Raw genomic sequence first — 26,655 nt, 5'->3', positions numbered from 1 at the left:
CCCTGACCATCCCCTGACCATCCCCTGCCCACCCCCTGCCCCCCCCCTGACCATCCCCTGCCCATCAGGCATCCCCTGCCCATCCCATGCCCATCCCCTGCCCACCCCCTGCCCATCCCCTGCCCATCCCCTGCCCATCTCATGCCCATCAGGCATCCCGTGCCATCCCCTGCCCATCCCCTGCCCACCCCCTGCCCACCCCCTGCCCACCCCCTGCCCATCCCCTGCCCATCCCCTGCCCATCCCCTGCCCATCTCATGCCCATCCCCTGACCATCCCCTGACCATCAGGCATCCCCTGCCCATCCCATGCCCATCCCCTGCCCACCCCCTGCCCATCCCCTGCCCATCCCCTGCCCATCTCATGCCCATCCCCTGCCCATCCCCTGCCCATCTCATGCCCATCAGGCATCCCGTGCCATCCCCTGCCCATCCCCTGCCCATCCCCTGCCCACCCCCTGCCCACCCCCTGCCCATCCCCTGCCCATCCCCTGCCCATCCCCTGCCCATCCCCTGCCCATCTCATGCCCATCCCCTGACCATCCCCTGACCATCAGGCATCCCCTGCCCATCCCATGCCCATCCCCTGCCCACCCCCTGCCCATCCCCTGCCCATCCCCTGCCATCCCCTGCCCATCTCATGCCCATCCCATGCCCAGCGCACAGATCGCGGCTCTGCCTGCGCGGTTCTCAGCCCCGCTGCCCGCACCCCTTTGCGTGGCTGCAGCCCTCCCGCCGGTCCCGCTGCCCTCCCCCAGCCACCGAGCCTGGGGACTCAATCAGATCCCCGGTCGCCGCTCGATACCTCAATCGGAACAATGCCTGACAAAAATAGCTCCGTTGCTCATGCAATTGAGGAGATGCCTCCTGTGCTGGGGTGGCTGGAGGGGGTGGGAGGGCTGTCCCCAGCAGCCAGGTGAGCGTTACAGACCTTTGTGGAGGAAAGCAATAACTTCCCTGCAGGAGAAGCCCCGGGAGAGTTCTGAGCCCGGGGCCAGGAGCAGCGGGTGCAGCGGGCAGGGTCGCAGCCCAGGAAGCCGAGGCCGGTGCCGGGTACAGGAGCTGCCTCTGGCTGCCCACATCTGTGCTCTCACTTCTGATCTCACCGCAGTCGTTCAGAAGCTCTTGCTGTGCATTTACAGCTCCTGGGAAGTGCATCAGTGTTGCCGTTCTGGGTGTTCAGTGTCATGCTGCCGTTTGGTAAGCTGGTGAGGCACCCATCTCATTTCCTAAAGAGCATTTTCAGCTTAGGTTGTGGCTCTATTAATCTGTTCAAGCCAATTCTATAAAGCCCCAGCCATCTGTATTTGTGAAGATCATGGTTTATTTAGATTTTCTTTGTGTCTACAGTCAGTGGATGACTCAAAGAACTGGGGATTTACAGTGTAAAGTCTATACATTGGCATGTTACAGTGACCTTCTAGGTAGCGTCTCCCAGTGTTTGGGCAGGAGCTGGTACAGTTAAGTCCAGCAGGAAAACAAATAACAGCTACAAAGGATGGCAATAGTGAAGATTTTGCAGTGTTTAATGTCTGCAAACAGTGGAACCAGCAAGGTTTTTGCAGTGTTCCACCCTATTCACCAGGCTCTCGCTGTAGTCACCATTGCGTGCAACTAACTGATATGGAATAGTTTGTGAAATATGGCTAAGTGCATGTGAAAAAAAGCCAAACAAAAGAGTTCATCTTCAGGGCCCTGGGGTAGCAAAGAAATGTGGCATGTGTTCATGTGCTGCTTCTGGAGAGCAGGCTGTGATCCCTTTCTGTTTATCAGGGCAGGGAAGTGTTTGGCTGAACAGGGGCCAAGCCGCCGTGGCAACCGCTTGGCTCTGAGGGAAGGAAAGGTTTTATGTCACTTCCTGGGAGCCTGATGATGTGACACAACCTAAGTGACAAGAAATGAAGGTTGTCCTGCTGGCATGGATGGTAGGAAAGGGGTTGACACTCTGCCTCTGTTTTTCTCTACGTGAACAGTTGTTCAGGTACTAGAGGGGTTGCTGTTGTACTTGTGAAGAAGTTAAAATACTCCATGCTCCATCCCAAAATTTCAAAATGTGTTAGGGAAATGCCTTCTTATTGCATTGAGTTTCTAAAAACGATGAAAACTGGGTCAGGCTGTGAAGGACAGCCCTGTCCCACCTGCAGCTGGATGCTTGTGACGTGGGTGCCTTTCTTGGAGCTCGTTGCCTTGGGCTCTATGCAGTCAATAGAGAGGAAGAGGCACTTTCATGCTAACATTCATTTGACTCTTTTTCAGATGTCTGCTTCAGCACCATGAGATGAATTGCATTTCAAAAGCTCCCATTTCTCTTTGTTGGGGATAAAAGGATCCCAGAGTGAGTAGGTCAAATGAATTCCATCCCTGTGTCCATAAAAATGGAACTGTAGAAACAAGCAGTAATAAAACGCAGAGCTGAAGTGACTGAAAAGTGACAACTGCTTCCTGCATTCAACCTGATACAACTGCATGACAATTTCAGAATATGTCATGAACCTCCCATAAAAAAACCCTAAAAGCTAAAAAAAAAAAAAAAAAAGCTTACTTCAATTACTTTAATTGTAATAATTGCAATTGTAATAATTATAATTGGAAATAATGCACCTGAAGTACAACAGGGCTGTAAGCTTTCTCACTCTGCAGGAGTTCATAGCTGATAGACTGTCATATCAAGAATCATCAACTCATTATGGGAAAAACAAAATATACCTCGTAAGGGATAAGACTAATATTAGAGCACTATATTTCAATCTGAGATAAAATTGAAACTAAAATATATATCTGATATAAACAAATGTTGATAGTGCAGTGCCATAAGAAAGCATATTACAAAACTTATGTCCAGTGTATACAGAAAAAAAATTAATTGAAAGAGACAGGGAGCAAGTAATAAATGCTTGAGAGCATTTCTGATCTCATCTCTCTTAATTTTTCACACACATTCTGTAGAAGAGATTTAAAATATCTACTTGAGATTTGGAAAAGATCCAGGACATACTGGGATAGAGTGAATTCCATCAGTTAGGGCTTTAAGAAAATACTGAACCCAAAGTGGGATGTTGGATGTTTTCCCGTGTACCAGCTTCTCATTACCCCAATATTCCCATAATATGCACTGGGACCTGATAAAACATAAATGTTATTTATGGCTTTTGCCTGCTCATCCAACAGAGGAATGCTGGATTGTGAGTAAGTACTCTGCAAATCCAGTCCCCAGGCTGACAGTTCTCATCCTTCCCACTAAAAGCCTTTTCTTTTTTTTCTTTTTTTGTGAAACATTCTCCATCACTTGGCATTGATAAGCAGAAAAAAACAACCTCCCTGTTGTACTTGGAAGTTGTTTGAACACTTACACTGTAATACCAAGGGAAAAAAGACTCATTAATGATAGCAATTTCCTGAGCAAAAAGTTAGATTCCTGGTTGCTGCTTTCACTGCACTGCACCTGGGCTTGGCACGTGTCTGCTGAGGTGTAAGGCTTTCTGCTGCATGGAATTTTATCAAAACTATTAGCAGTGGCCACTTTTTTCTCAGCAGTCCCTGATCCCCATAAAATAGTAATCTAAAGAGATGAGACAGTAAACATGGACGAAGCAGCCACAGAGGTGTGAAATCAGTAATTACTGATACCTGGGAATGTCTGACTGAGGAGGGAGAGCACACTGCAAAGCACAATACCTAGGGAGGACCCTGAGAGTGCACAGTATTTAGTAGTAATTTAGATGAATTAAAATCTCATCAGATAACACTGAGTGTATCAAAGGTTTATACAGCTTTGATATTTAGTTCACAGCAAGATGGGAGCCTCCTTCTAAGACTAAATAAGGGAATGCTTCTTTCAGCAAAAAGCTAAAAATTAGTAACACAGGAATCAAGACAAACATCTGGTAACACAAAGGAGTGTTTGTTGGGGCTGATCTTAAGCAACAGTCACATCCCTTACAAGAGTTTTCTTCTCCCTGTCCCTGCAGGCTGACCCTTGCTGGAGGACGTGTGGGCTCAAGACAGATGTGAATTCATTTTGCCCATGGTTTTGGACCTGATGGGGACCATCCAGTCTCAAAGATGAAGCTGCACAACTGGGTTTAACCAGCCAAGTGGTACTCAAACAAACAAACAAACAAAGCAGTGCATGTGCTTGGAGCCTTTTGCTCATCAGGGCTCTTCAAGTCACTGTGCTGAGACAGTGTTTTGGCTGGAGCTGGTTCATGTTTGATCAGCTTGAAACAACTTTCATGTGTGTGCCCCACAAAATGCTATTTAGAAAGCATCTCATGCCCTCTTTGCTCTTTGGATCAGCTCTTTAGACCAATACTGTCTTTTTTCTCTCACATCTTAGACTAATTACAACAATGCCATTGCAATTTTCATGATGCATGGGCACAAATACATTAGCAGTAGTCCCTGGTATCTTCCTGCTCTGCTGTCCTCTGAGTAGAACTGATTGCAAGTTAAAGAGGGGCACATGCTCAGCTGTTCTTATGACTTTTATTTGGCCTATGAGGGAATTAAAAGCCAATGGACTGTGGGTCCATGCAGGAAAATGGAAAAACATTTTCCTTTTTTTCTACAGAAAAGAATGTATTGGTGTTGTTTGGCTATTTAGCATGAACAAGAGAACGGGTGGCAAGTGCACACATACATTAAGGGCTGAGATGTTTTGTTAATCTGTGCAGTCAGCCCAGGGCACCTTGCTGCAGGGGGATATTGCTGAGGAAGTGGTTAGAGAGATTTAGAACAGGATTAGGGATTTATGAGAACAGAGTAGTGTCTGCTCTTGGGATGATGAGGTTAAATGAATAATGAGAGATATCACCCCAAGCTGTAAGCTAATCACCAGCTGGAAGGGGCAGAACCCCCCTTCTGCCTCTCTGGCACAGAGCTGACATTTGCTGGGGGTTCAAAGGAAGCCTCAGTTTCCCGTGGCTGTTGGGGTGCAGGAACTCCCTCCTCACACCTCCCAGTACCTGCCAGCCAAGGAGCACTGTGTCCTCATCACTCCCAGCCACATCCCACCTTACACACTTGTGTGGAGCTGCAGCTCGAATTGAGAACTGCCAGCTACAATATATATTTAATCTATTTCCCCCCTGAAAATTTTAAATGATTAATGGGCCTTTGTTATACGAAGAGGCCAGCTATAAATCATCTGAGCTGCACGCACCTCGAGATATTTGGTGTCAGCATTCTCACACAAATGACATCTCTCCAGGGTCAGCCATTACCCTAAATGCAGTCCCGAGGAGGAATAATGCATGTAGTAGTATGCAGAAGCCAGTAGGCAAGTAATTTCCATCACAGATTTGATACTAAAGCCTTACAATCCGATAAGGCTGATGTGTTAGTGGCAGAGAATACTAATTTTCTGCTCTGTCATCAGTGATCCTTTCATTCAGCTTATGTACACAGAGGTTCTCCCCTGGGGAGAGGCTGTGGATGGGAGCACTCTCTGGCTCTGCCAGCCAGGGCTGTGGATGCTGTGATGTGGCAGTGCCAGCCTCTGGGCTCAGAGACACACAGGTGGCCAGAGCTCACCCTTTGTGGTCATGCCTTGCAGAAAGGATCCAGACCGAGATTTCCCTGAACCAGCAGCTTTACAGCTTTTGGATTCCAGTCCAGTTCCAGACATTGAATCACAGCCAGTTGTTTCCTTCTCATTCTACACTTCAGAAATATAAATGTTCATGGTAGTCCATGCCAGGTTCCTAATAGTTTCCAGTTACAGCTCACGGTCTCAGCTGCTGATACTAAAAGATACAGGATACAAAGGGCTGAGAGGAGTTTCTGAAACTGATTATGGAAAAAATACTCTAGATAATCCTGAAATCATACCAAGTACCACCTGAATTTCCCAGAGCTTGCCCTTCAGATGGTTTGGGCTCAGTTTACCATGGCCTTGTGCTCAGATCCTGGTGATGAGGCAGGGTTTGTGGAGCAGCAACCTGACACAGGCAGAGATGGAAGAAGTGGCCTTTGAAAATAACCACTGAAGTGACTCCTGCTGCTGCTCAGAGCTCTGGCACTATAACATGAGGGGTTAAAGCAAGACAGAGGTAACTGAAAAGGAAAACCCTTGGGGAGAGAATGATCTGACCAACTCTGAGAGGCAACCAGGGGATGAGAGGTGGTGGAGCTGCTTCTGTTAAGGAAATAAAGTATCTGATTAAGAAGCATGGGGGAAAAAAGCTAGATCCAGAATTGAGAGCAGACTGCTGTGCTCAGGAGACAGAGAATAAAACTCAATTAACTCATCTTGACATGAGAACTGCTGAGTGAGCCTCTTGCTCAGGCAATCCATTGGACCTCCCCCTTGGATGGGATGCCCTGGCAGGTCCTGGGTGGTGAGGGAACCAGAGGCAGTTCAGAGTATGTTCTGAGGGAGGCCCTGCCTCCACCTGCCAGGTATTAACTACACCGTGTGTAGGTCATGGCCAGGAGACACTCGTGTGCACAAAGGCTTAAAGGTAAGTAAAGGTAAGTGTCCTGCGCTTCAGCAGCTTGACATTTTAGCTCTGGTGCTCTGCTGTCTGGGCAGAGGTCAAATCCCTCCTTCCCCCGGAGGAGCTTTTGTAAAGGCTGGGAAAAAAACTTTCTGGCTTACTGACTGCTTGTGGAATCTCTCCAGACAAAAGGAGAAGAAGAAAAAAAAAAAGTCATCTCCTATTTCCCTTTCCCCTCTGCTCTGCGGAGCAGAAAACAGGTGTAAGATGATATCTGAGCATCCAGAGGTTGGTCTGGTCTGGCTGTCAAGGAGTCAGGTGAAAGCTCCTCCGGGGATGGGGTTTTCGTAGTGCCCAGTGTACCCTTTGCTGTCGAAACACAGTAAGGGGGAAATAGTCACCGAGTTATCACGAGTTCTTTCTGCTCCTGTTTCAGGGGCTGCTCTTTGCCAGACCTCTCCCGCTGGACGTCCCCAGTTTTCGCTGGAGTTTGCTGAGGAGCCCTCAGTAGCAGGAGAGGAGCCGAGATTTGGTTCTGCCACAGCTCAGAGCCTGATGCAGTCATGAAAGCTGCCGCTGGTTTCCACTGACCCGACAGAACCGGGGTGCCACCCAAGCCCTAGAGCAGCCCCACACTGGGCTGGGGACACAAAGCCAGGGGGGCTGAGGGAAAGGGGCAGCCTGGGCTTGGGGTGGGCTGACAGAAGGCTTTTTCTGTGTCATCGGCTCCGCATGGCATTATTAAAGTGTCCCGCACTAAAAAGTAAAGGTGGTAGAACTCGAATGTTGCTCTGTAAAAGCAGAAATAGGTCTGAGAACGGTTTCATGTACACTATCGCTCATTACCCGCTACTTAAGCACTATCAGACTGCCAAAAGATAACAGGCAGATAATAAATGAGAGATTAGCGGCGGGTGGGGCACGGCCGGGGAGGGGGCAGAGCCAACTGGAGGCGGAGCAGAAACCCAATCCGGAACTCGGCTCGAACCGAGCGTGACTGGGTTTCGCCTTGCAGCGACCCGCAGGACACGGTGCGTCCTGACAAGCGGGGCGCTGGGCGATGAAATGGCTGCGGCCGGAGGTTCCTGCGGGCAGCCGGGGCTCCGCTCCCCCCTCCGGCAGGAACCGCTGAGCCCCATGCTCATGCCCGGTCCCGGTCCCGGTCCCGTTACGGGCTCCGGGCCGCCCCCTCCCCTCCCTCCTCTCCCTCCCCTCCCCTCAGCGATCACCGCGGAGCGCGGGGGGGTCCCGGGGCCGCTCGTGCCCGCAGGGGGGCGCTCGCTCTGCGCGCCCGCTCCGCGCGCCCCCTCCCCATCTCGCGCAGGGGCAGCGCGAGGCGGCGGCCTCTGAGGGGAGCGCAGCCTCCAGAACCGGGCCGGGCCGGGCCAGCCCCCGAACCCTGTGAGAGATCCCCCCGCCCTCCTTCTCCTTCTCTCCCTCCTCCTCCTCCACTCCCTCCTCCTCCTCCTCCTCCTCCTCCCTCCCGGCGGCAGCGAATCAGCCCGTCCCGGCGGGGCTTCCCTCCCCCGACCGCCGCCTCTGCCATTGGGCCGGGCCGGGCCTCTCTCCGCCCCACTGGGCCGCCGCCGCCGGGGCTCCCCGCCGCGGGGAGGGAGCGTTCCTGCGGCCGCCCTCAGCCCCAGCCTCAGCCCCAGCCGGCGGCAGCAGCAGCAGCAGCAGCAGCAGCAGAGCGGGCGGGCCCCTCCGCCGCCCCCGGGCAGCACCGCCCCCGGACCCTTCCCGCTGGCGCTCGGCTCCCGGCGAACGCCTTCCCCCGCCCGCGGGCGAGGAGCAGCAGCGGCGGCTGCAGGAGGAGCGGGAGGAGGCAGCGGCTCACCTGGGCCGGGCCGGCGGCACCCCCGCGAAGCCCCCGGGCGGGAGCGGCACGGAACGGGCAGCGGCTCCATGGCGACGGCGGCGGCGGTGGAGCCGGTCTACGGGCTCTCCGAGGACGAGGTGGGTCGGGAGCCCCCGCGGCGGGGCCGTGGGCGGTAGCGGGGCTGTGGGGTGTGCGCGTGTGTGTGTGTGTGTGCGTGCACCGGGGTGCGGGGCCCCGCCCGCCGAGGGCTGACAGGCGCCCTTCGCCCCGCCGCCCCATCGCCATGGCCGCGGCGGTGGGGACCCGGCCCCACGGGCAGACCCCGGCGGCCGGGCGAAGGTCGAGGGTCGGTCCGGGAGGGCGCCCGGGCAGCCCGCCCCGCCCTGCGGGGTCCGCGCACCCCCCGAGCCCGGCAGCGCTGCGGGGAGACGTAGCGACGGGTCCCGGTGAGCGCCGGCAGCCACCGCCCGCAGCCCCGGCAGGTGCTGCCGCCTGGCCCGGAGCCCCGCGACAGGAACCGGGGGTGCGGCTGGAGTCCCCCGGCTGCCCCCCGCCCGGGGCGCTTTGCGGCGGGGTCGGGAGCGGGGCCCGGGGGTTCCCCGGCGGTCGCTGTGTGGTCCCCGCCGCAGAACGTGTCTCGCTGTGCCCCGTTCCCGTTCCCCTGGCCGGCTCCCAGCCGCCGCCCGAGCGGGGCTGGTGGCGAACAAAGAGCCGGGGCTGGCGAGGGAGGTGCGGCGGGCGGGCGGGCGGGGGCAGCCGCGGGGTGCGCGGCTCTGCCGGTGTCCCCGGGAGGGGCCGGCCCGGTGGGGAGCAGCCTGGTCCCGGTGCCACACGCAGCCTGGTGCCTAATGCAGATGGAGCTTGATAAAGTAGGTAGGACTGTGATAACTAATCGCCGTGTGCTGGCGTTATCGCTGATGTCTTCTGCAGAACCATATGCAGCCCTGACAAATCAAATCTGCACAGGCAGAACAGCCCCCTGTGTCTTGCTTGTGTGCTGAAAATTTGTAGCTAATGCCTTTTTTTTGTTTCATTCCTTGCTGAGGTGTTCCCTTTGCTTAGCAGGCAGTGTAATAAAGCGTCAGAAAAGGGAAAAGCTGTGTTACTGTTCTGTGGTTTTTGTATAGCAGCTGTCAATATCATGCATATTTCTTGCCTGTTCTGTATTTTTTGTAATAGCAATATCACCTCCATTTTTATGGAACTAAACAAGAAGGACTGGCTGTCAGTCTTTTTGTGGCACAGGGGAAGCTGATATTAAAAAAATCTGACTGTAAAAGCTGCCAGACAGCTTTATTACCTATTATATTTGAATGGGCACCAAATCTAGATGACTGTACTGCTTAGTTCTAATTGGAAAGGAGGTTCTTTGGCTAGAGTGGGTGTTTTTGTAAAGGGGGGGTGGTTCTGCTTTTGTTGATTTATCAAGCTATGAGCACAGTCTGATTTAAATTCCTCTGCATGTGTGTGAAGGTGGGGGAGAAGAGAGCTCACTGCAAGGGCCTTGGGCGCTTAAGATAGCGAGCACAAAATCAGAGGAGACTCTTCTCCTCCCTAGCTTTTTCATAAGCCTTCACGTGAAGACAAGGCAAGCTGACAGCAGCCAAGGCTGCCGGAGTCCCCAGAGCAGCATCCTTCCATGGACAGGAACACTCCTCTGTGTCCCTGCCCTCCAGGTGACAGGGCCCACAGCTGAGCCCTGCTTGCTGCCGGGGTGCTGGAGGGCCTGGATGGGCTGAAGGAATATCCCGGGCTGTGGGACTGGCTGCCCCACTGTGGGCACCCCAAAACTCTGCAGTGGTGGCGGATAGGTGCTGTCACAGACTGGAGTGTGTGGGATTTGTGAGGACAAGGGAGACCCGTGAGCCATCCTGCTGTGTCCCAGCTCGGTGGCTGAGAACGTAAGGCTGGAGCCTGGCTGCTGCTTTGTCGTTGTGTGTGTACTCCCCGTTATCTTTTGTCCCTGCCTCCCTCCTCAGCATATGCTGGTACTTGCACGGAATGTTAAAGAGAAAGGAATAGAGAGAAAGCCACTGGATGGAGAGGCAGAGCTGCTGGCTGTGCTGCTCAGCACCCCGCTTGGCTCTGGGCTGGGGGGAAGCTCAGGAGAGCCAGGGCAGTTCCTGCCTTGGTGCTCATATCCCCAGCTGGTGCTGGGACCTGGGCTGCTGAGGGCTGGGCAGGGCTGTACAGGGGAGGAGAGGTGTCTTGCTCACCTCTTGAGGTAAACCCAAGCTGCTTGACAAAGAACTGCTTGGAAAAGGAAGCCTTTGCTCTTTCCACAGTGGCCCAGGGATGCTGTAGCCACCTTCCCTAGCAGGAGCAGTGCACGGGTTCTGTGTTTTCTGTATTGCTGTAGATCATGATGGTGCTGGACACTTCATAGAACAGAGCATCTAAAAAGATGACAGGAGGCTGTGAATGGAAGTGGGGTGGAAGAATGAGAGACAGTGCGTGGAGGAGGAGGCAGTCAGAACTGAGCAGCTGACGGGCTGTCATTTCAATGTGCCAGCAGCCTGAACCATTCTCAAGCCTGTGGTAAATGTACGGACACAGGAAAGCAGGAGGAAGGAGGAGAATCTCCCGGGGCTGGCAGCTATTATGCATCATTAAAGGTGCATCTAAAGAGTGGTTGAGAAAGGCAGCTCTGGTTACAGCTTCATTGCACACTGGCTTTTGTGGATCAGGACTTCCCATTAACATTGGCTTGGACTTGGCTTGTTTTCTGTGTTCTGGAAAGCCAAATCTCTGTGCTAGTCCTGAGAGGCCAGATTGTGTGTGTGGACATGTTTAGGCTGTTAATTTTCCTTTGTTCCTGCCTCAGTTTGAAATCCAGCTTGCGGTCTGGTTGGATGCTTTGTGTTTGTGCAGGGCCTAAAGTAGGCCCTTTGTAGGACTGGCTGTCCTAGCACAATTGCTGATTGGAGAAAAAGTAGTTATTTAAACGTAAGCTAGGCTTGCTTAATGGCTTCCCATAAAAATAATAAAACCTTTTACAAATAATTAAGCACAGGCTTAACTTCTACTTGCACGGTGGATGTACATGGTGGTAGTCCTGCTTCGTGTCTTCAACTAAGCATATGCTTAAGTGCTTGCAGAGTGTGTGCCTACATTAGTCTGTAAATAGCTGTAGCTCTCAGTGGATACCTTCAATCTGGACATCTGTTCCCATTTTGTTCAGATATTCTGATAGGCGTTAAGGCACTCGTTAGTTTCGGGATTCACTGAGTCACAGATGACAAGCCAGCCATTGCCTTTACCCACTGACAGACTGCATTGTTCTTCAGATGTTGTTTGTATAAATCTGCCTCTTTGTAAATATGAGCTATTAATTTTTTTTTAATTAATCTATTGATCAAAATGAGCTGTAAATCAAATTATCTTCCAATGAGTTTTCCACAGCGAGGTGACTTAGGTGCTGGCACAGAGTGTCCAGAGCTGTGGGAGGGTCTCCATCCCTCCAGCTATCCAGAAGCCATCTGGGAGTTTGTTCAGGGAGTTCCTGAACCAGTGAATACATCAGGATGTTGATTGTTAGGAGTTACTGGAGCAATCTTGTAAATTTCGTTTATGTTTAAGCCCTCTTTGTTTGTTTTTCTTTTGTTTGTTTGTTTTTCCTGTCAGAAGAAAGGAAACAATGTGACCTTTGGAGAACTACACCTCATTCCTTTCAGTTTGAGTTTCTGGAGAATCCTGGAATTGAAAGGGGCCCAAACAAAATGGGAGTTTCCACAAGCATTCCCTTTCCCTTCCTCAGTGGGCCTGGGTGGAAGAAAGCCATGCAGCTTCTTGTATCTCATTTGGCTGAATAAATGATGTGTCTTCAGAAAGGAGCGTTTTCATATTTCAAAATGCAAACAAAAAAGAGGTTCTTATGTGAAACTGCTCTCTGCAATTCCAGCATTCTTTTGTTGACTTTTATTCAACTTCCACAACTTGTGATTGAATAAACTGAAATTACAAGCTTCCTACTGAGATGACATTTTGTCACACATTAGAAATTGTCATAAGGGAGCGTATGTTCATGAAGACATCTTGATGCATGAGATAGAATTGCATATGCCTTAAAATAAATAGTTCTGGATACAGTCAATGCAGCTTAACCTTTTTTCCTCATCTTAACTCCTGTGTGCTGTACTGGGCAGAGCATCGTGTGTGCAAAAGGAGTCCTGAAGGGTTCCAGGGCCATGGGAGCCTCCCTGGCACTCTGCTTGTAATGAAATGTGGGTTTGGGAAATAAAAGTAAAGGCAGTCTCCAGGTAGGAGGTGAATTCCTGTGAAACACAGCATTGCCTATACTTTATCTAACACCAGGGTAAGGAATGAAAATAAGATTTGCCACAGTGATGCCATGGTGAAGAACAGCTTGGGCCATGAGGTGACAAGGACTGTGGCTTCAAAACTGTCACCTTCTGTGCAAACTGTTTCCAAACAAGGCCGAGGGGAAGTTGGCCTCTGTGCCTTGTGTTTGCATGTTCCTGTGGGTTTGTGGCTCTGGAATGATTCCCCTTGAGGATGTCTCATTCCCTGTAAGTGAATGGCATGCTAATGAAGTTCACCTGTGTGTTGTGCCTTGGTGAGATGGAGCTGGGAGGCTTCAAAAGGAACATGGTATCACACCACTTACCCACTGCAGTCAGGATTGAGGAGAAAGGCCTCAGTTTTAACTCCCTCAGCTGGCTCAGTGACAAAGCAGGGACAATGCTGGGTTTCTCTACTTTGCATTTTAAGCAAACTTTAATTTTTTTGAAGTGTGGTGGGGTTTTTTTGTGTGTTTGGGTTTTGTGGGGATTTTTTTGGTTTTTTGTTTTCAAAGGAAGCCAGAGGTTCCCTGAGCCTTCAGGGCCACAGCAAGGGCAGCATCCAAGGAGCAGCCCTTGAGCTGTGTCCCGTCCTGGTGCAGGAGGTCTGGGCACTGGATGGATGGATGGATGGATGCCCCCTTCCCAGGGCACTGCTGCTGGAGGAGCAGCTCGGGGCAGCCTGGCTCCTGGGGGAGCACTGCCAAAGCCCATCTGTTGTGGGGGGTGGGCCAAGCTATCTCTGAGGGTGCTTTTGCCAGCTGCAGCTCAGTGGATCCAGGAGGCTTTTACCTAGAAAAACCCCTCGAGTTCCAGAGAAGTTTCACCTCATGGTGAACGACACCAGGAGCACAGGCTCTTCAGAAAGAGAGCTCTGTTCCTGTTCTGGATGCTCTGGTTATGTAAAAGCATAACTCTGCCATCAGAGTCAGAGTGGGGCCTCCCTTGGTCACAGCAGTGACATGGTGTCTAGTAATAAGCAATTCAGAATAGTGACTCTTTTATTGACTTTTTAAATGGAAAAAAAGTATCTGAAATGGTTTTATAGATGCTAAGTGCATTGGCTTCCCAGGGATAGCATGTAAAACTTTAAATGATGATTAAGAACTCCAGATAAGGAAACATTTCATAAGGGAAAGGGCTGGCATATCTACTTGTTGTGGCATAGTAAGAAAATTAATAGGCTGTGGTTCTCAGTAGGTCAATAGATTTTTCTAAAAGCTTGCATTTTAACCTGCTTTTACTGAGTTATCAGCATGTTTGGCCACTATGGCTGACACTCAGTAAATCCTCATCTTAATGTAAAATTACTGTTAAGGCCTTTAAGATGGTTTGTGTTAAAATGTGGGTCCGAGGGAGTGAGGAAATGGTAGTTTTATGGCAGGAATAGCTCTGTGTCTCCTGCCCTCCTGGGGAGGAAGGGGCTGCGGGGAGCCTGGCCATGGCTTTGTGTGCTGGGGAAGGAGCCCAAAGCATCTGGTTGGGCTCAGTTTTGTCACCATCCGTGTTGTGGCTGGCCATTGGAGGGCACTGTGTCATGGTAAATGGCAGCTGAGGGTTCTCACCTGGTTCTGCCCGGATACCATTTCCCTGTGAGGGAGCTGTGGCCCCAGAGCCCCCTCCTGCTGCCCCAGGAGCCTGCTCAGCCTTCTCTGGCAGTCGGGCTGAGTCTGTCCCTGAGAGGGTTTTGTGGTTTGGTTGGAGAGCACAGCCAGGTGCCAGGTGAGCTTGCCTTTCAGGAGGGGATGAAATGAACATCCTGGGATGTTATGGGAGAAAGCTGCACCACTGCAGCATCTGGGACGGAGCTGTCTTCAGACAGTGAGAGGTTATTTATCCCTTCTGAACCAAATAGAGCTCATTATGGGAAGTGGGCAATCTCCCCAGGTGCTGTGAGGTGCAGAGGCCACAGCAGAGGCTGTGGGGCTCGGTGCCATTTTGTGTGTCAGTGTCAGAGCTGTGGGCAGTGCTGCGTGAAGCCAACACTCAGCATCTGCTGTGGGGCTCCTGGGTGCTTGAGTCACAAGGTCTGGTGGAGATGCAGCCGATGGAAGCCAACTGTTTTCAGCTGAATCAGGCTACATTGACAAGCTCCTGGTCCCAGAGGATCATGTGGAGCCAGGACCTCTTCCTTAATTAAACTCTGTGGCATACAAACTGGGACTTCTCTGAGTGAGCTGGAAAGCTCTGGGTCTTTTAATAGCAGTGAGGGATGGATTATCTAACAGCTTCAGTCAATAAAAAGTCACGGATGCAATATCAATGAGCAGAAGTGGCTTGATTTTGTCACAGTTTTGTAAATTTTGGTGTTGGTGAACAGAGAAAATTCCACTAATTTCCATAACTTCCATAAGTTTCTTCAGTTTTTGCTTCCAGTGCTACTTCCTCTTAAATATTTAATTGTGTTGAGTAAGAGAGTTTTACTGTAGCAATAACAGAAATGCTACTGGGCAGCTCTGTCCCCTTTTAGAAAGACCTGAGGTGTAATGCAGTAAACACTGTTATTTTGGGTGAGCTGGGTAAGAATGCAGTGGCAGGTTGGGTGACTTCTCCTGGGAGAAAGGAATGTGGTTTTACTGCTGCAGTGCTCAGCTCCTGCCATTTTTTTTGTTACTAAAACCTGCCCAGGGTTTTGCCTGCAGCTGGGTCAAGAGCTGGAGCTTGCACAGGTCCTTTGCCTGCTGCCAGGGAAGCTCTTGCCACTATGGGGGCCTTAAAATGCTGAGCTCCCAGTGCTGGAGCTCTCCTTTTCCCTGACCCCTCCATCCTTTCCTTTTCCTTCCCATAAAGAAACAAAAAAAACAACCTTAGGAAAGGGATCCTTTTCTGTAAAGAAGCAGCAATTAGCTGGTAATTAATTTAAAATATGAGATGTGGTTAAATTGCATAGGCCTTGGAGCTAACTGCAGTTAAAATAGTTGAGCAAATAGGCAACCCCAGGCCCCAGTGAAGCCAATCCAAGAACCTAATTCTTCAAATGTATTATGAAATCTCTGTCTTTCTGATGGTGTCTGAACTGGGCGACAAGCTCAGTGTGTATGTTTGTAATTGTTCATTTTTCCCCTCCATTCTTTTAGCCTTAATTTCCTTGCACTGGCAGGATGAAGATTCAGAATCTTGATTTCTAGGAATTAGGGACTTTGCAATTGAAAGAAACAGCTTCAGTTCTAAAAGCACTGGCAGGATATGAGGAATAACTCCATGAATGAGTTGTGCTTTGCAGTTAGGCTGAAGTACCCTATTTTTGTGCCTAACTGGATGGATTAGTGTTGGTTATTGGTGTGATGCCAACTCAAGACAGGTTTTCTTTTTTTAATGTCGTTTAACTGCTGGAGAAGAGCAGAATTGTTTGGGACAGTGCACACTGATGCCATTCTCTCTCCTTTGGCAGTTCCTAGTTTTGTATTATCCTGATTTGAGGATAAAACTATGTTTGTATAATCTCTGCTTTTCTCTGTTGGTTTGTAATTGAAAGCAGTTCAAAGTCTTGCTCTTTTTAAGCATCTTTATGGCTCATAGATCTTTGGAGAGATGGAACCGAGGAGTAACCCTCAGTAGAAGACATCCTGGGATGACTTCCTCATCAGCTGTCTGTCTGGTAACTGGTGCTGTGGGGAAAAGCTCTGCTTGTGGCCTCTTCCTGGTGAGGCTGGACACAGAGGTTGAGCACCCTGAGCACCTGGGTTGGTGTCCATCCACATGGGAGTGAGTTCATCACAGCAGCTCCAGTGGTGCTTTGCTTTCTTGTTGTGGTTGTGTTTAAGGTCTTCAGAGGATGAGGAAACATGTTTTACCTTCCAAGAATGAAATGATCTGGAAGATATACTAGAAGGCAGGAAGAAGTTTTTTTGGAGGGAGGGAGGGAGGAGAGCCAAAGGAAATGTTTGGTTTTGTGCTGTTCTTGCAGCCCTCCTGCCAGGGAGGGGCAGGCAGAGGAGCTGAGCACCCTGTGTGCCATGGTGGGGAGCTGGTGCATCTCCTCAGGCACAGCACTTCACTGGTTCCTCCACTGGCACCTGGCACACTTGGGAACACTCAAAGTACTTGGTATCTGCAGCTTTTGGGGTGGTTGTCTCTGGTCAAGTCTTGTCACTTAATATTTTATTTGTTGTTTCCAGTACCTGTGGAAAAAAATTAACTGTTGGAGGTCAAGTAGGAAATAAACACAATGTTAAAAGTCAACAGGCAAGTTGAGGCAGGATTTGGGGTTGAACAGCACCTGCTTCCCCAGCCTTGGCCAGAGGAGGCACTTGTCCTGTCCATTCCCTGGTTTCTTTCTCCCTGGCAGGGCAGGTTGGTCTCAGCACTGCTGGGACACAGCTGTCTGGTGACAGTGACCTTCACCACACTCACCAGCACTGGAGGCTTGTCAGGTAGCACAGTGAGTAGGATGAGCCTTGTTCCTGTCCTTTGGTAGGACCTCCCTGCCTCTGAGCCCCATGGCCTGACCCAGCAGGAGGGCTTTCTTCTACTGTAGTGTCACCTCCTTGGCTAGGGCTGTTGCCTCTCTTACCCAGAAGGTACCTTCTCATTCTGTGGTCTAATTAGCACGATAAAGCACTTGGTGGATCTTCCTCTGAGGATGTGCTTTCCTCTGTGCCTCGTCTGTCCCAGGTCTGGCCCTGTCCCAGGGGTGGTGGCCTTGCTGCTCCTGAGCCCCAGGCAGGGGGAGGATGGGTGCAGGGAGGTCCCTCAGCAGAGCTCCTTGTTCCCCAGGTGCTGGGGGAGGAGGAAGCAGGAGCTGTTTCCCAGGGACATCCTGTGGCTGTCATGAGGAGTGAAGCAGTGCAGGCAGGGGTTGGTTTTGTCTTACGAGTTTCTATTGTTCTTCAGAACTCTAATGTTGTAAACCAGAGTGTGGCTAAGTGGTTACAAGCTGGGTGTGTGTTGCCTGTGAGGTCATTTGTCACCATATGACATGTGTGTGCTCTTAATGCATGACCCTGGCAGAACCCCTTTGGAAGCTGTCAGAGCCACGGGTCCTTCAGAACCATTAACAAGCAGCCTCGAAGTCCTCGGAGTTAAGATAGTAAACTTTGGAGCTCATGTGTTTCCAGGTCTTGTGGAGATCTTCTGATACCGTGTCTCTGCCTGTGTCCTCTCCCTTTTTTCCTTAGAATATTGCTCAAAGTCTGGGTTGAAACTGGTGCATATTAAAGCCTTCAGTTGTGACTTGATACACACTGTTGTGAGAGAAGTGCTTCTGATGCTCGCTTGAATTGATTTAGCAAAAACTTAAGTTGTTCTTGCAGGCTTCTGATGCTATTGAAACTTAATTTTATTTTTAAAATATTTATTTTATTAAAAGTTAAATTTTTAGCCTAAAACTTACACAAGAGGCAAAGCTATTAGCCTGTGCAGCAAACCCTGTGTGAGAGGAAGTTGGAAGGTGGGTGGGTGGGTGGTGAAATGGCTGCTGCAGGCTGTAACTGGTAAGGGACATCCCTGAGCTCTGTGACCACCTTGGGTTTTCTGCTGGCTTCAAGCACTTGGAGTGCAGCTTTTGGAAAATGAAATGTGGGTCCTTGAACCGGTGTCACTCTGGCAGCTGGAACATAGGAATGCCCTGCAGACACACGGTGTGTCTGTGGTGGTGTTGCTGTGGAAACCTCAGTTTTAGCTCTGGTTGGGGTGTGTTGAACGCTCAGCATCCCCATGTCTGCTGGCAAGGTGAGGCAGCATTGCTGCAGGGTGCTGCAGCCTGGGGTCACAGGGGGCTGGGGATGTCAGGGCTGTCCCACTGCTGGTGTCTGACCGAGGTAGCTGTCCTCAGGAGGTCGGGTGCTCTCCAGATGTGTCCCTGGGCTGCCTTTGCTTTCCAAGGTGCCTTCTGCTCCCTTCACTCCCAGCGAGGCTGTCCTCAAGGGCCAGGACCCTGTCCCCATGATATCCCTGAAAACCCAGGACCTCTGTGTGGCAAAAACTACTCCCAGCTCATCTGGACTCACAGAGTTTGTGTATTTTTTTGCTCTGGCATTTACCTGAACCATGTTTGCCTAGCAACAGCTTCTTTCATTTTGAGGCACTGTTTTTCTTCCTGCTGGGTGTTGTGATCTCCTTTCTGCTGCCGTGTCCTTCCCTGCTCCAGGTCCCTGTGCTGCTGTTGCCTGTTGAGCTCTGAGCAGCAGCTGGAGGAGCAAGCCCCAAGGTCCCTGCACTTACAGACACTGCAGGAGCAGGGGTGCAGTTCTTCACCTCTGGACTTCATGCCTGATCTGGGGTTGTGCCCTTTCCATCTCCTAAGCTAAAGGTGGGATTCATCTCGCTTTCTGGAAGAGGTTTAAGCCCTTCTCACTGTCCCACTGGCCATTAGCTCTGTGTCTGTAGCCTAGACTGAAACACACTCACCCTTTTACTGAACCTGAAGAGGTTTTTTTTTATTTTTGAACAAGTCTTTCAGCCAAATGGGAAGATATTATTCCTGGTAAGGGGAAGCAGAGAATGATCTGCACAATGTGATCACCTTAGAAAAGCTTTTTTGCAGTCAGACTTCCCCCTGCACTTCTGTTCCATAAATGTTTAAAATACCTGCAGGGTACATTAAAGGCAGGAGGTGTAGGAGAGCACAGGACAGGTGGTATATTGATTTATTGTTCTCTTTTACAATTTTCTGACCTCAGCTGTAGGTTTCAGGGAAGACCTTACCAGTATTTGAAAGCTTAAAATGTTATGAGGAGAGAGCACTTCACTTCTGATCGATGCAGACTTATTTAGATGTCCCCAGCAGAAAATGGCAGCAAATGAAGTAGCAGGCTTTGCATGCCAGTGAAACAGTCTGCTGGGTTGGCCTGCACTCTAAAAATGTGAAATAAAAATTACTCTTTTGAAGTCGAGCAGTGAGCTGGGAAAGACTGCTTGGGAGACTCTTCCATTGATCTCAGCTGACTTTCACAGTTCAGCAGCAGTTCTTCTGGCTCTGCTGCAGCCACTGTGCTGCATGGGCTGCTTGGAAAAGTACTGAACTGGAAGGCTGCTGTGCTTCTTCCTCTGAGATGATCAAAATCAAACTAGACAAAGCTGTTGCAAAAGGTTGGAGGCTTAATGATTAATGTTAATTTCTTGCTCTCATTACTGCCTTGCATCTCTGGCAACCTCCCTATTTTGCTGTGACTTTTTTGTGGTTTAGTCATCTTCCCATCCCTCGGTGACTGCTTGTTACATGGGAGGAACTGGTACTTTTCCTCTAGCACTGTTTTCTCCTGCCTGCTCATTCTGTCATTCCTGACAGTGTCACTCCAAGTTCACCAGTTTGACAAGGTATCCAAGTTTTGCAATTCTTGTTTTGCTTTTCTTTTTTGTCACTATGAGATGGGCTGTGCCATCTTTTCCCTGCCCAGGGCTGGGTCTCTACCCGTTATATTGAAGACCTCTGTGCAAACTAGCCCAGATCCAGTGGGATTAGGTAGTCCTGGATGTCAGGCTAACTCCTTGGGGTAGGAATTACTTCCATGGACCTGCAGAACACCACTGGAGTGGATGATTCTGTAGCTGAGACCTCTTCCTCCTCATTCTGTGACACAACACTGGTCTGAGGGTTGGAGGTTTTGAAGCTCTCTTGTTCTCAAAGCTCTTTGTGTTCAGCAATGCTGAATTCATTCATCTGGCTTGACCTCTTTCCTTCCACCAGGTGCTTCCATCCCTCTGAGTCTACTGTGTCTGAGGTTTTTATCTGGTTTTGTGTGTTAGATCTTCCTTTTCACTTGTAAATTGTTGATACCTGTCTGGGTGGTTTTAGGGGATTGAAAGCCTATTTAATCTCAGGGGAAAAGTATATTTGCTTAAATCACTTTCACTTTAGAAGATGTCTTCACCAGTGCTTCTGGATTGCTTTAGAACATCAATCTAAGGAGCCCTTCATGACTGAGCACACAGGATAAAATTCAGTCTGTTCTCAGTCTTGGTTTTCACAATTAATTTGTCTTTTGAAACGTTGCCTGCAAAATGCAAGTTGAACTGAATTTCTTCGTGATGCTTTGTGGGGGTTTTATGAAAAAGCCAAATGTTTGACAGAATGTTTGGATACTTTCCTTAGCTGAACTTTCTTGGCAATTGCCTGTGAGCTGTACGTGTTGTTTTCTGGAGGTCTTGCGTGCAGAGTGAGTTGTGTTTTTATGTGAGTACTCTGCACTCCAACCTTCCCAGTGGAACCTGGGAGGAGAGGAGAGCCCTGAAGACTTTGTAAACAGACTTTGACTTGCTGGTGCAGTTTGTGTATCCTGGGCTGGTTTCCCTGCTGAACCCTCTGTTTGAACCTGGCAGACTGCAGCTGCTGTGAAGATGATTTTTGTTGTCTGGGTGGTGTTCAGCTGGGAACAGGCAGGTACCTGGGTTGTATAGCAATTCTGGGAAGTTTGGGTTTTTCCTTTTTGCACCAACCCTTCTGCTTGCCAAATAAATCTCAGCACAGCCACCTTCAGTCTCACTTTGTCTGGTGATTGAACACAGTCCATCTAAAGTCCTAACAAAGAGAACAGCTTGCCCTGGTATTGTGCACTAGCACTACCTGAACCTTGGCTTAGGAAATATTTTTCTTCATAGTCCCTTGTGATGGCTTCTCTGAACATGCCACAGATGCGTTCCCATGCTTCCTGATAAGGGTCATGGCAGTGTGGTTTTGGGTGTAACTTGTGCGTTTCCTAAGTTTTGAGGTTCCTTTGAGCAACAACTTAAAGCTGCTTTTAGTCAGGTTTGAACAAGTGTGTTGGGGGGATAGCTGTGAGGGAGGGATGGTTTGAGTTTGTTTGCCTGGCAGCACTGCTGGTGCCCATCAACTTGACTTTTTGCTGACCAGTTTGGCACTTCTCAGTGTCCCAAGTTCCTTACCAGCAGTTGCATTTTCTGGATCTGTTACCTGATCTTCTGGTCAGATTTTGCTATATTCAGTATAGACAACTGCAGTGTCAGAATGTGGATAAGACAAATTGCATTCCATAAAATGTCTAAAGCTATACATTGTTTGGCAGCTCAACATCTACAAAAGCAGTAACCTGTTCAAGGAGGCAGTTCTGTGTCCAGATGGGTTTTGGTATCTCTGCAGCAGCTCCTGGCTGTTGTTCTCACTTCCTTTTGTGCAGCCACAGTAATAATTTAGAGGTAAAATTGGTCTCTCTGTAGATCATCCTGGTTATTTCTGAAAGGAGACATAACTTCATTTAAACCTGCCTGGAGGAAAATGACTTTGCTCTTCAGACTTCGTTTGTTAATTTGTATTATCCTGAGAGCTTTTCACTGCTGTACTTCATTCACTGTAATATTCATTTGTTGTCTTGGGGAAAAAAAAATCCCATCCTTAATTCGTGATGTTCTTGACTGATAGCTCTAAAGTAGAAGGCTTCATGGTGTGAGAAGCACACCCTCCCCAGACAGCTCTCTGTCTGAGCTCCACGTGCTCCTCACAGCAGAGTATCTGCTCTTCTGGGCAAAGATGTTGGGTGCTTCAGCACTAGGCTCAAGATTAACCTAATGTTCTTACATCTAAACTGAGGAGCTAAGGTGCTAACAGTTATGAAAAGGTCTTACGTTTGTAGTCATGGGTTACTGAGTTAGCTGCAGTTAAGGAAACTAATATGAAACTCCGAATCTTGAAAACTTTATGTGGGTTGTATAGTTTTGGGACTGCAACTGCTAGTGGTGAAGCAATACCTGCCCGTTCCTGAGCCTGTCTGGCACTGCTAACAGCACAGCAGACGGGCAAGGAGCTGGTGGATTGCCTTGCAGCTTGGCTGAGGGGTTCTGAATGCTGTGCCCTCTGCTCCCTTCTTGTTCTGCTTCTCCCAAGAACACACATCTGTGCTTCTCTGGGATGAGGTCCTGCTCTGGGATGATGAATGAATGACCTTATTGCAGATCTTCTGCCATACATTGGGTCTGAATGTGGCTTTTGTTCGGAGCGTTGGGCCACGTTTTGCATCCAGAATGCCTGGCAGAACACAAAGTCCATCCTTTGTTTTGGATAATGAGCACTGGATATTTTAATGAGAGTTTCTTAGTCTAGTCAGTGTCAAGTACCATTCTGGGAACAAGTGACTGAGCTAACCTCTGAGCTTTGTCCAGGAGCAATCTATTTATTTAGAGGATTTCACAAATTTTTCAGGAGTTCCCTATGAGCAATTAATACAAATAATAAAAAAGAAACCAACCAAAACCCAAAGCCCTCAACAAAACCAAAACAAACAAGGGACCAAAGCCCTCAAGGGCTGAAGGGTGCATGGCCAAATGATTGCTGACACAGCTCTCCAGTTGGGTAACTTCATTTTTGAAGCCATTAGTTGACTGTTTAACAAGTATTTGTCCTCCAAGCAGAAGTAATGCGTTTTTTTTACCCAATCCTGTCAATTGCTAGTGATGAACTTGCTATAACTGTTTATTTTAACTGTGTGTATTAGTTCAGGTGTGCCTTGGCAGTTTTGAACAGTGATCATACAGCCTCTAATTAAAAGAAAGGCAGTAACTAAAAACACTTCTTAAAACATATATGGATGCAAAATAACTTCTTTTAGTTAACTTTTGTCTGCATCTTTGCCTGTTTGTAATGGACCCTCGTGTGTCAGGGGACAGTGTTTGCTCTCTGCTTAGCTTCCCACATCTTATCAGCCTAAGCCCAATTAGAAACTGAACAGTCCCTATTTTTCCCTGAGACCCCAGAGTCCCCAGCTCTGGGAGCTTGCTAGTTAAGTAACAACTCTTTGCAAATGAAAAAATCAAATCTCTGTCAAAGGGCCACTTGCTTTTCAGGTGAGTGGGGAAGAAAGAGGTGGCACACAGAGGGCAGGAACACAGGCAGGGTGCAAAGCCAGGCTCTGGATTGATGTCTCTGGGGAGAGCAGATCCCTTCTCCATGGCTTCCCTGTGCACTGGTGTGTCTGGCTGGTTTGTCCTCCCCTGAGGCACCCAGGCATCCCCAAGCCTCAGGGAGAAGAGGCACTGCTGGAGGATATGACTTGGTATTTTTCTGGGAAAAGCAAGTTGATCAAGATGGAGCAGAGAGGCCGAAGGAGTGAACTGCTGGGCTGACTGACAGCAGCACTTATTGAAATGTTAATGTGTTAGGGAGAGTTTCTTCACCAGGGAAGGCTGGAAACTCCTACAGTAACATTAATTGGTAGCCTCAGTTGAGAACTGGAAGACTTGATTTCATTTCTGGTTGGATAATAGGATGATTCATGCCAGAAAACAAATTGTGTCAGAAGCTGAGGTCTTTCTCTGAAAGCTGACATTCCCAGTTTCTGCTCTGAGCTGAAGTCTGCTGCTGCTGAGCTATTCCAGTGGTTAAAAAAAGGAGCAGCTGACAAATAGGTGAGCTGTACAGGGCAGTTCCCTTCAGACAGCAGCTTTTGGTGTCTCTGCAGGTTTGGGCCCTGTCTTTGGCCTCTGGCCCAGTATCTCCACATTTCACTCCCTCTGCTCCTTTGCCCCCACTGCATTAGACTGAGCCATGTGCCTCTTCCTCATCTCACTGCCTCACTGGGGAAACTGAGGCACGAGGTACAGGGAAAGGAACCTGCCAGCATCACCTTGTAGCTCTGCTGTCTTCAGCCTGCTGGACCAGTCTCTCGTGGGGAGAGATGGGTGCTGATCAGGGACCTGACTTTGCTGAGGGGCTCTGCACCTTGCAGTGCCACAGTGCAGCAGCTCCTGGCTCTCCTGCAAGCCTTGCAGAGGACAAGTAAGGAGGACACTGGTTTGCAGAAGATGTCCAAGGGGCCTTTACAGGGGGTGAGGGGTGGCTTCTGATGTCCCAAAGTCATCATCATGTAACCACCTCTTCCTTCTGGCAAACAACTTCCTTTGCCATCTCTCCTTGCCCCAGCCCTGCACTGGCACCCAGCACCTCCTGTCAATCTTGAGGCTTCTGCAGATTTTCTTCTCTCTCGACTCTAGAATTGGTTTCTTTGTATTTGGAAAAGCAAATTGTTTCTTTTCTATTTTGGTAACATTACAGAGTAATTAAAAACTTTCTTTTGTGCAACAGGCACACATGTAACTATATATGTATAGAAACACAGATGTTTTGCCTTTGCCTGATTTAATACAGTTTTGTCATTCAGCCAGGTAAATCTGGAGAATATCTCATATACTTGGAGAAGCTTTGCAACATGCATGAAACCAGCTCCAAATCAAATTTCAGGACTATAGCCTATGTTTCATCCTTTCTATTTTTACAGTTTATCAGTCATCCTATGAAGCAAGCTTCAAACAAGGTCTTTCTGTTGTAAATTAATAGGCTGAGCACTGCAATTGTAGCTGAAGGTCTGGTGCTGGCAGTGCTTCCTAATTTTTCTGAAATTGCTTTTTGATGGGCATTCTGGGTTTATTAGTGCTTGCATATTGCTTTTGAACATCTTTGCTTGTTATTCACAGTTCAGACTAGATTGGACAGGAACACATCACATTGCACCCAACAATTTATTGTGATGGTAGGGAAGCAGTAATCTGTGGTACTGGTAATGTGCTTGAAGTCACTGCTGCTGAATGCATTGCAAGGAGTTACAGCAAATGGAATAATCCAGGATTGATACTTGATGATTGGAAGGTGTAATTACTGATGTCAGTCATACTTGATCCTTGGTTTGAACAGAGGAGAAAAATCACACTGTTAAAAAAAGCAAAACAAAACTTGGAAATTTCTTTGCACTCTACCAAATTTTGGTTTTCAAGAGATTTTTTCCCTCCTCTTGATTCCGACTGTGTCTGGAATCAGTCAAGATCATGTATTATCTCTAGAGTATTTTGCTTGTACATCTCTCCAAAATAATTTGAAAACCAGAGTTTTAATTTGTGTGTTCTGGTGAACCAAGATAAAGTCCATCTTACCCTCTGATAGGGCTGGGTTAGATCCTTCAGAGCAGACCTCGGGTTGCCCAGGATCTGCTCACGTTATGAAATGTGCTTGGGACAGTATTTTCTGAGGCTGAAGTGCTGCAGTAAGCAGCTCTCCTTATAGAGGTGTTTAAGGTTTTAAGAGTCCCACTGGCATTTTCCTGTCAGTTTTCCTGCTGGCAGGGTTGTTTTGGCAAAGCCTGTTCCAGGGATTCCTTGTCCTGCTCCTCCCCAGCCCTGCAGGTCACTCTGCAGGGGCAGCAGCCTCTGTGGGTGCAAGCTGGAGTCAGCTGGGTTCAAGCCCTAAAAATAAGCCTCCAATCCTGCTTTCTTGTCGGGTTATGTTTTTATTGAATGTGTGTTCTGTCATTAAACATTGCAGCCGTGGTTAAGCTGACTGTTTATGGTCTAAGATCATTAAATATCTAACCAGAGTATAGATTGTGGTTGCATAAACATGCTTGTGTGATCAGCTGGGAACTAATTAGGCTACTGGAATGAAGTAGAACTAACCCTCCCCATTTTGACACGGTATCTTCTTTTGTGCATTTTGTGTGCATCCTCAGCTGTTCAAAAGTGGTGAAAAACTTAGTAAGTATCTGAGATTTTCATGCCTCTAAAAAGATAAATAATCTAAGCTGAAGATCAGCACCATACCTTTGAATGTACACTGTCTATGTATAAAACTGTAAGATACTTTTTTCGTTTGTTCTTTACACCTATTTCCTGGGCTTTCCCCTAGGGTAGTGAGAATCTCTGTGACACAATAACAAGTGACAGTGGCTTTTTTAAATCATGGCTGTCAGTGACTTCAAGGTTTACAGGAAGAAAGTAACAGAACTTTCCTAAAGCCTGCTATAAACAAATGGTATCTCCAATATGCAATATAAATAGGAAACAACTGAGTCCCTGAAACATAAATGTTTGAAGTTTGGTCTTCTATCAGAATGTCTGTGAAAAGAGCATACACTCAGAAATGAAGCCTCTCCCTGGCTGATGGCCAGAAGGGAGGACATCCTGGTGATTTGCCTCCTCACCCACCTGCAGCAGGCTGGCTGGATCCTTGCTCACTCTGTGCCATTGATATCCCAGCCCCTCTGCTGGGAAAGGTGAAATCCAAGCCACCACATGAAGTGACAGAAGCTTTAAAGTTGTATTTTGAAGTATGTGAAGTGTCAGGGATAAAACTCATGTTGAGAGTGAGTATAAGGACACTGGTTTTTAGGGTGCTTGTTGGCCTTTTCTGCTTAGCTATGGAATGGTCCATTCTTGATTCTTTT

The 26,655-nt window shown here is 48.8% G+C and overlaps 1 protein-coding gene across 2 annotated transcripts in view; it reads left to right on the top strand.

Annotated features, from left to right (window-relative positions):
- The first annotated feature begins 8,235 nt into the window (after window positions 1–8,235).
- NEDD4L (NEDD4 like E3 ubiquitin protein ligase) overlaps window positions 8,236–26,655 on the top strand; it is a 119,874-nt gene continuing 101,454 nt past the window's right edge. The window contains exon 1 of one of the 2 annotated variants that reach the window (XM_030468065.1): window positions 8,236–8,392. In XM_030468065.1, coding sequence (XP_030323925.1) covers window positions 8,342–8,392 — 51 coding nt within the window. In that variant the 5' untranslated portion in view covers window positions 8,236–8,341. The remainder of the gene's footprint in view (window positions 8,393–26,655) is intronic. The other variant, XM_030468064.1, reaches the window with a different exon arrangement.

The sequence above is a fragment of the Calypte anna genome, chromosome Z (assembly GCF_003957555.1).
Source record: "Calypte anna isolate BGI_N300 chromosome Z, bCalAnn1_v1.p, whole genome shotgun sequence".
Taxonomy (NCBI): Eukaryota; Metazoa; Chordata; class Aves; order Apodiformes; family Trochilidae; genus Calypte; species Calypte anna.
This window is presented reverse-complemented; position numbering and strand designations above follow the sequence as displayed.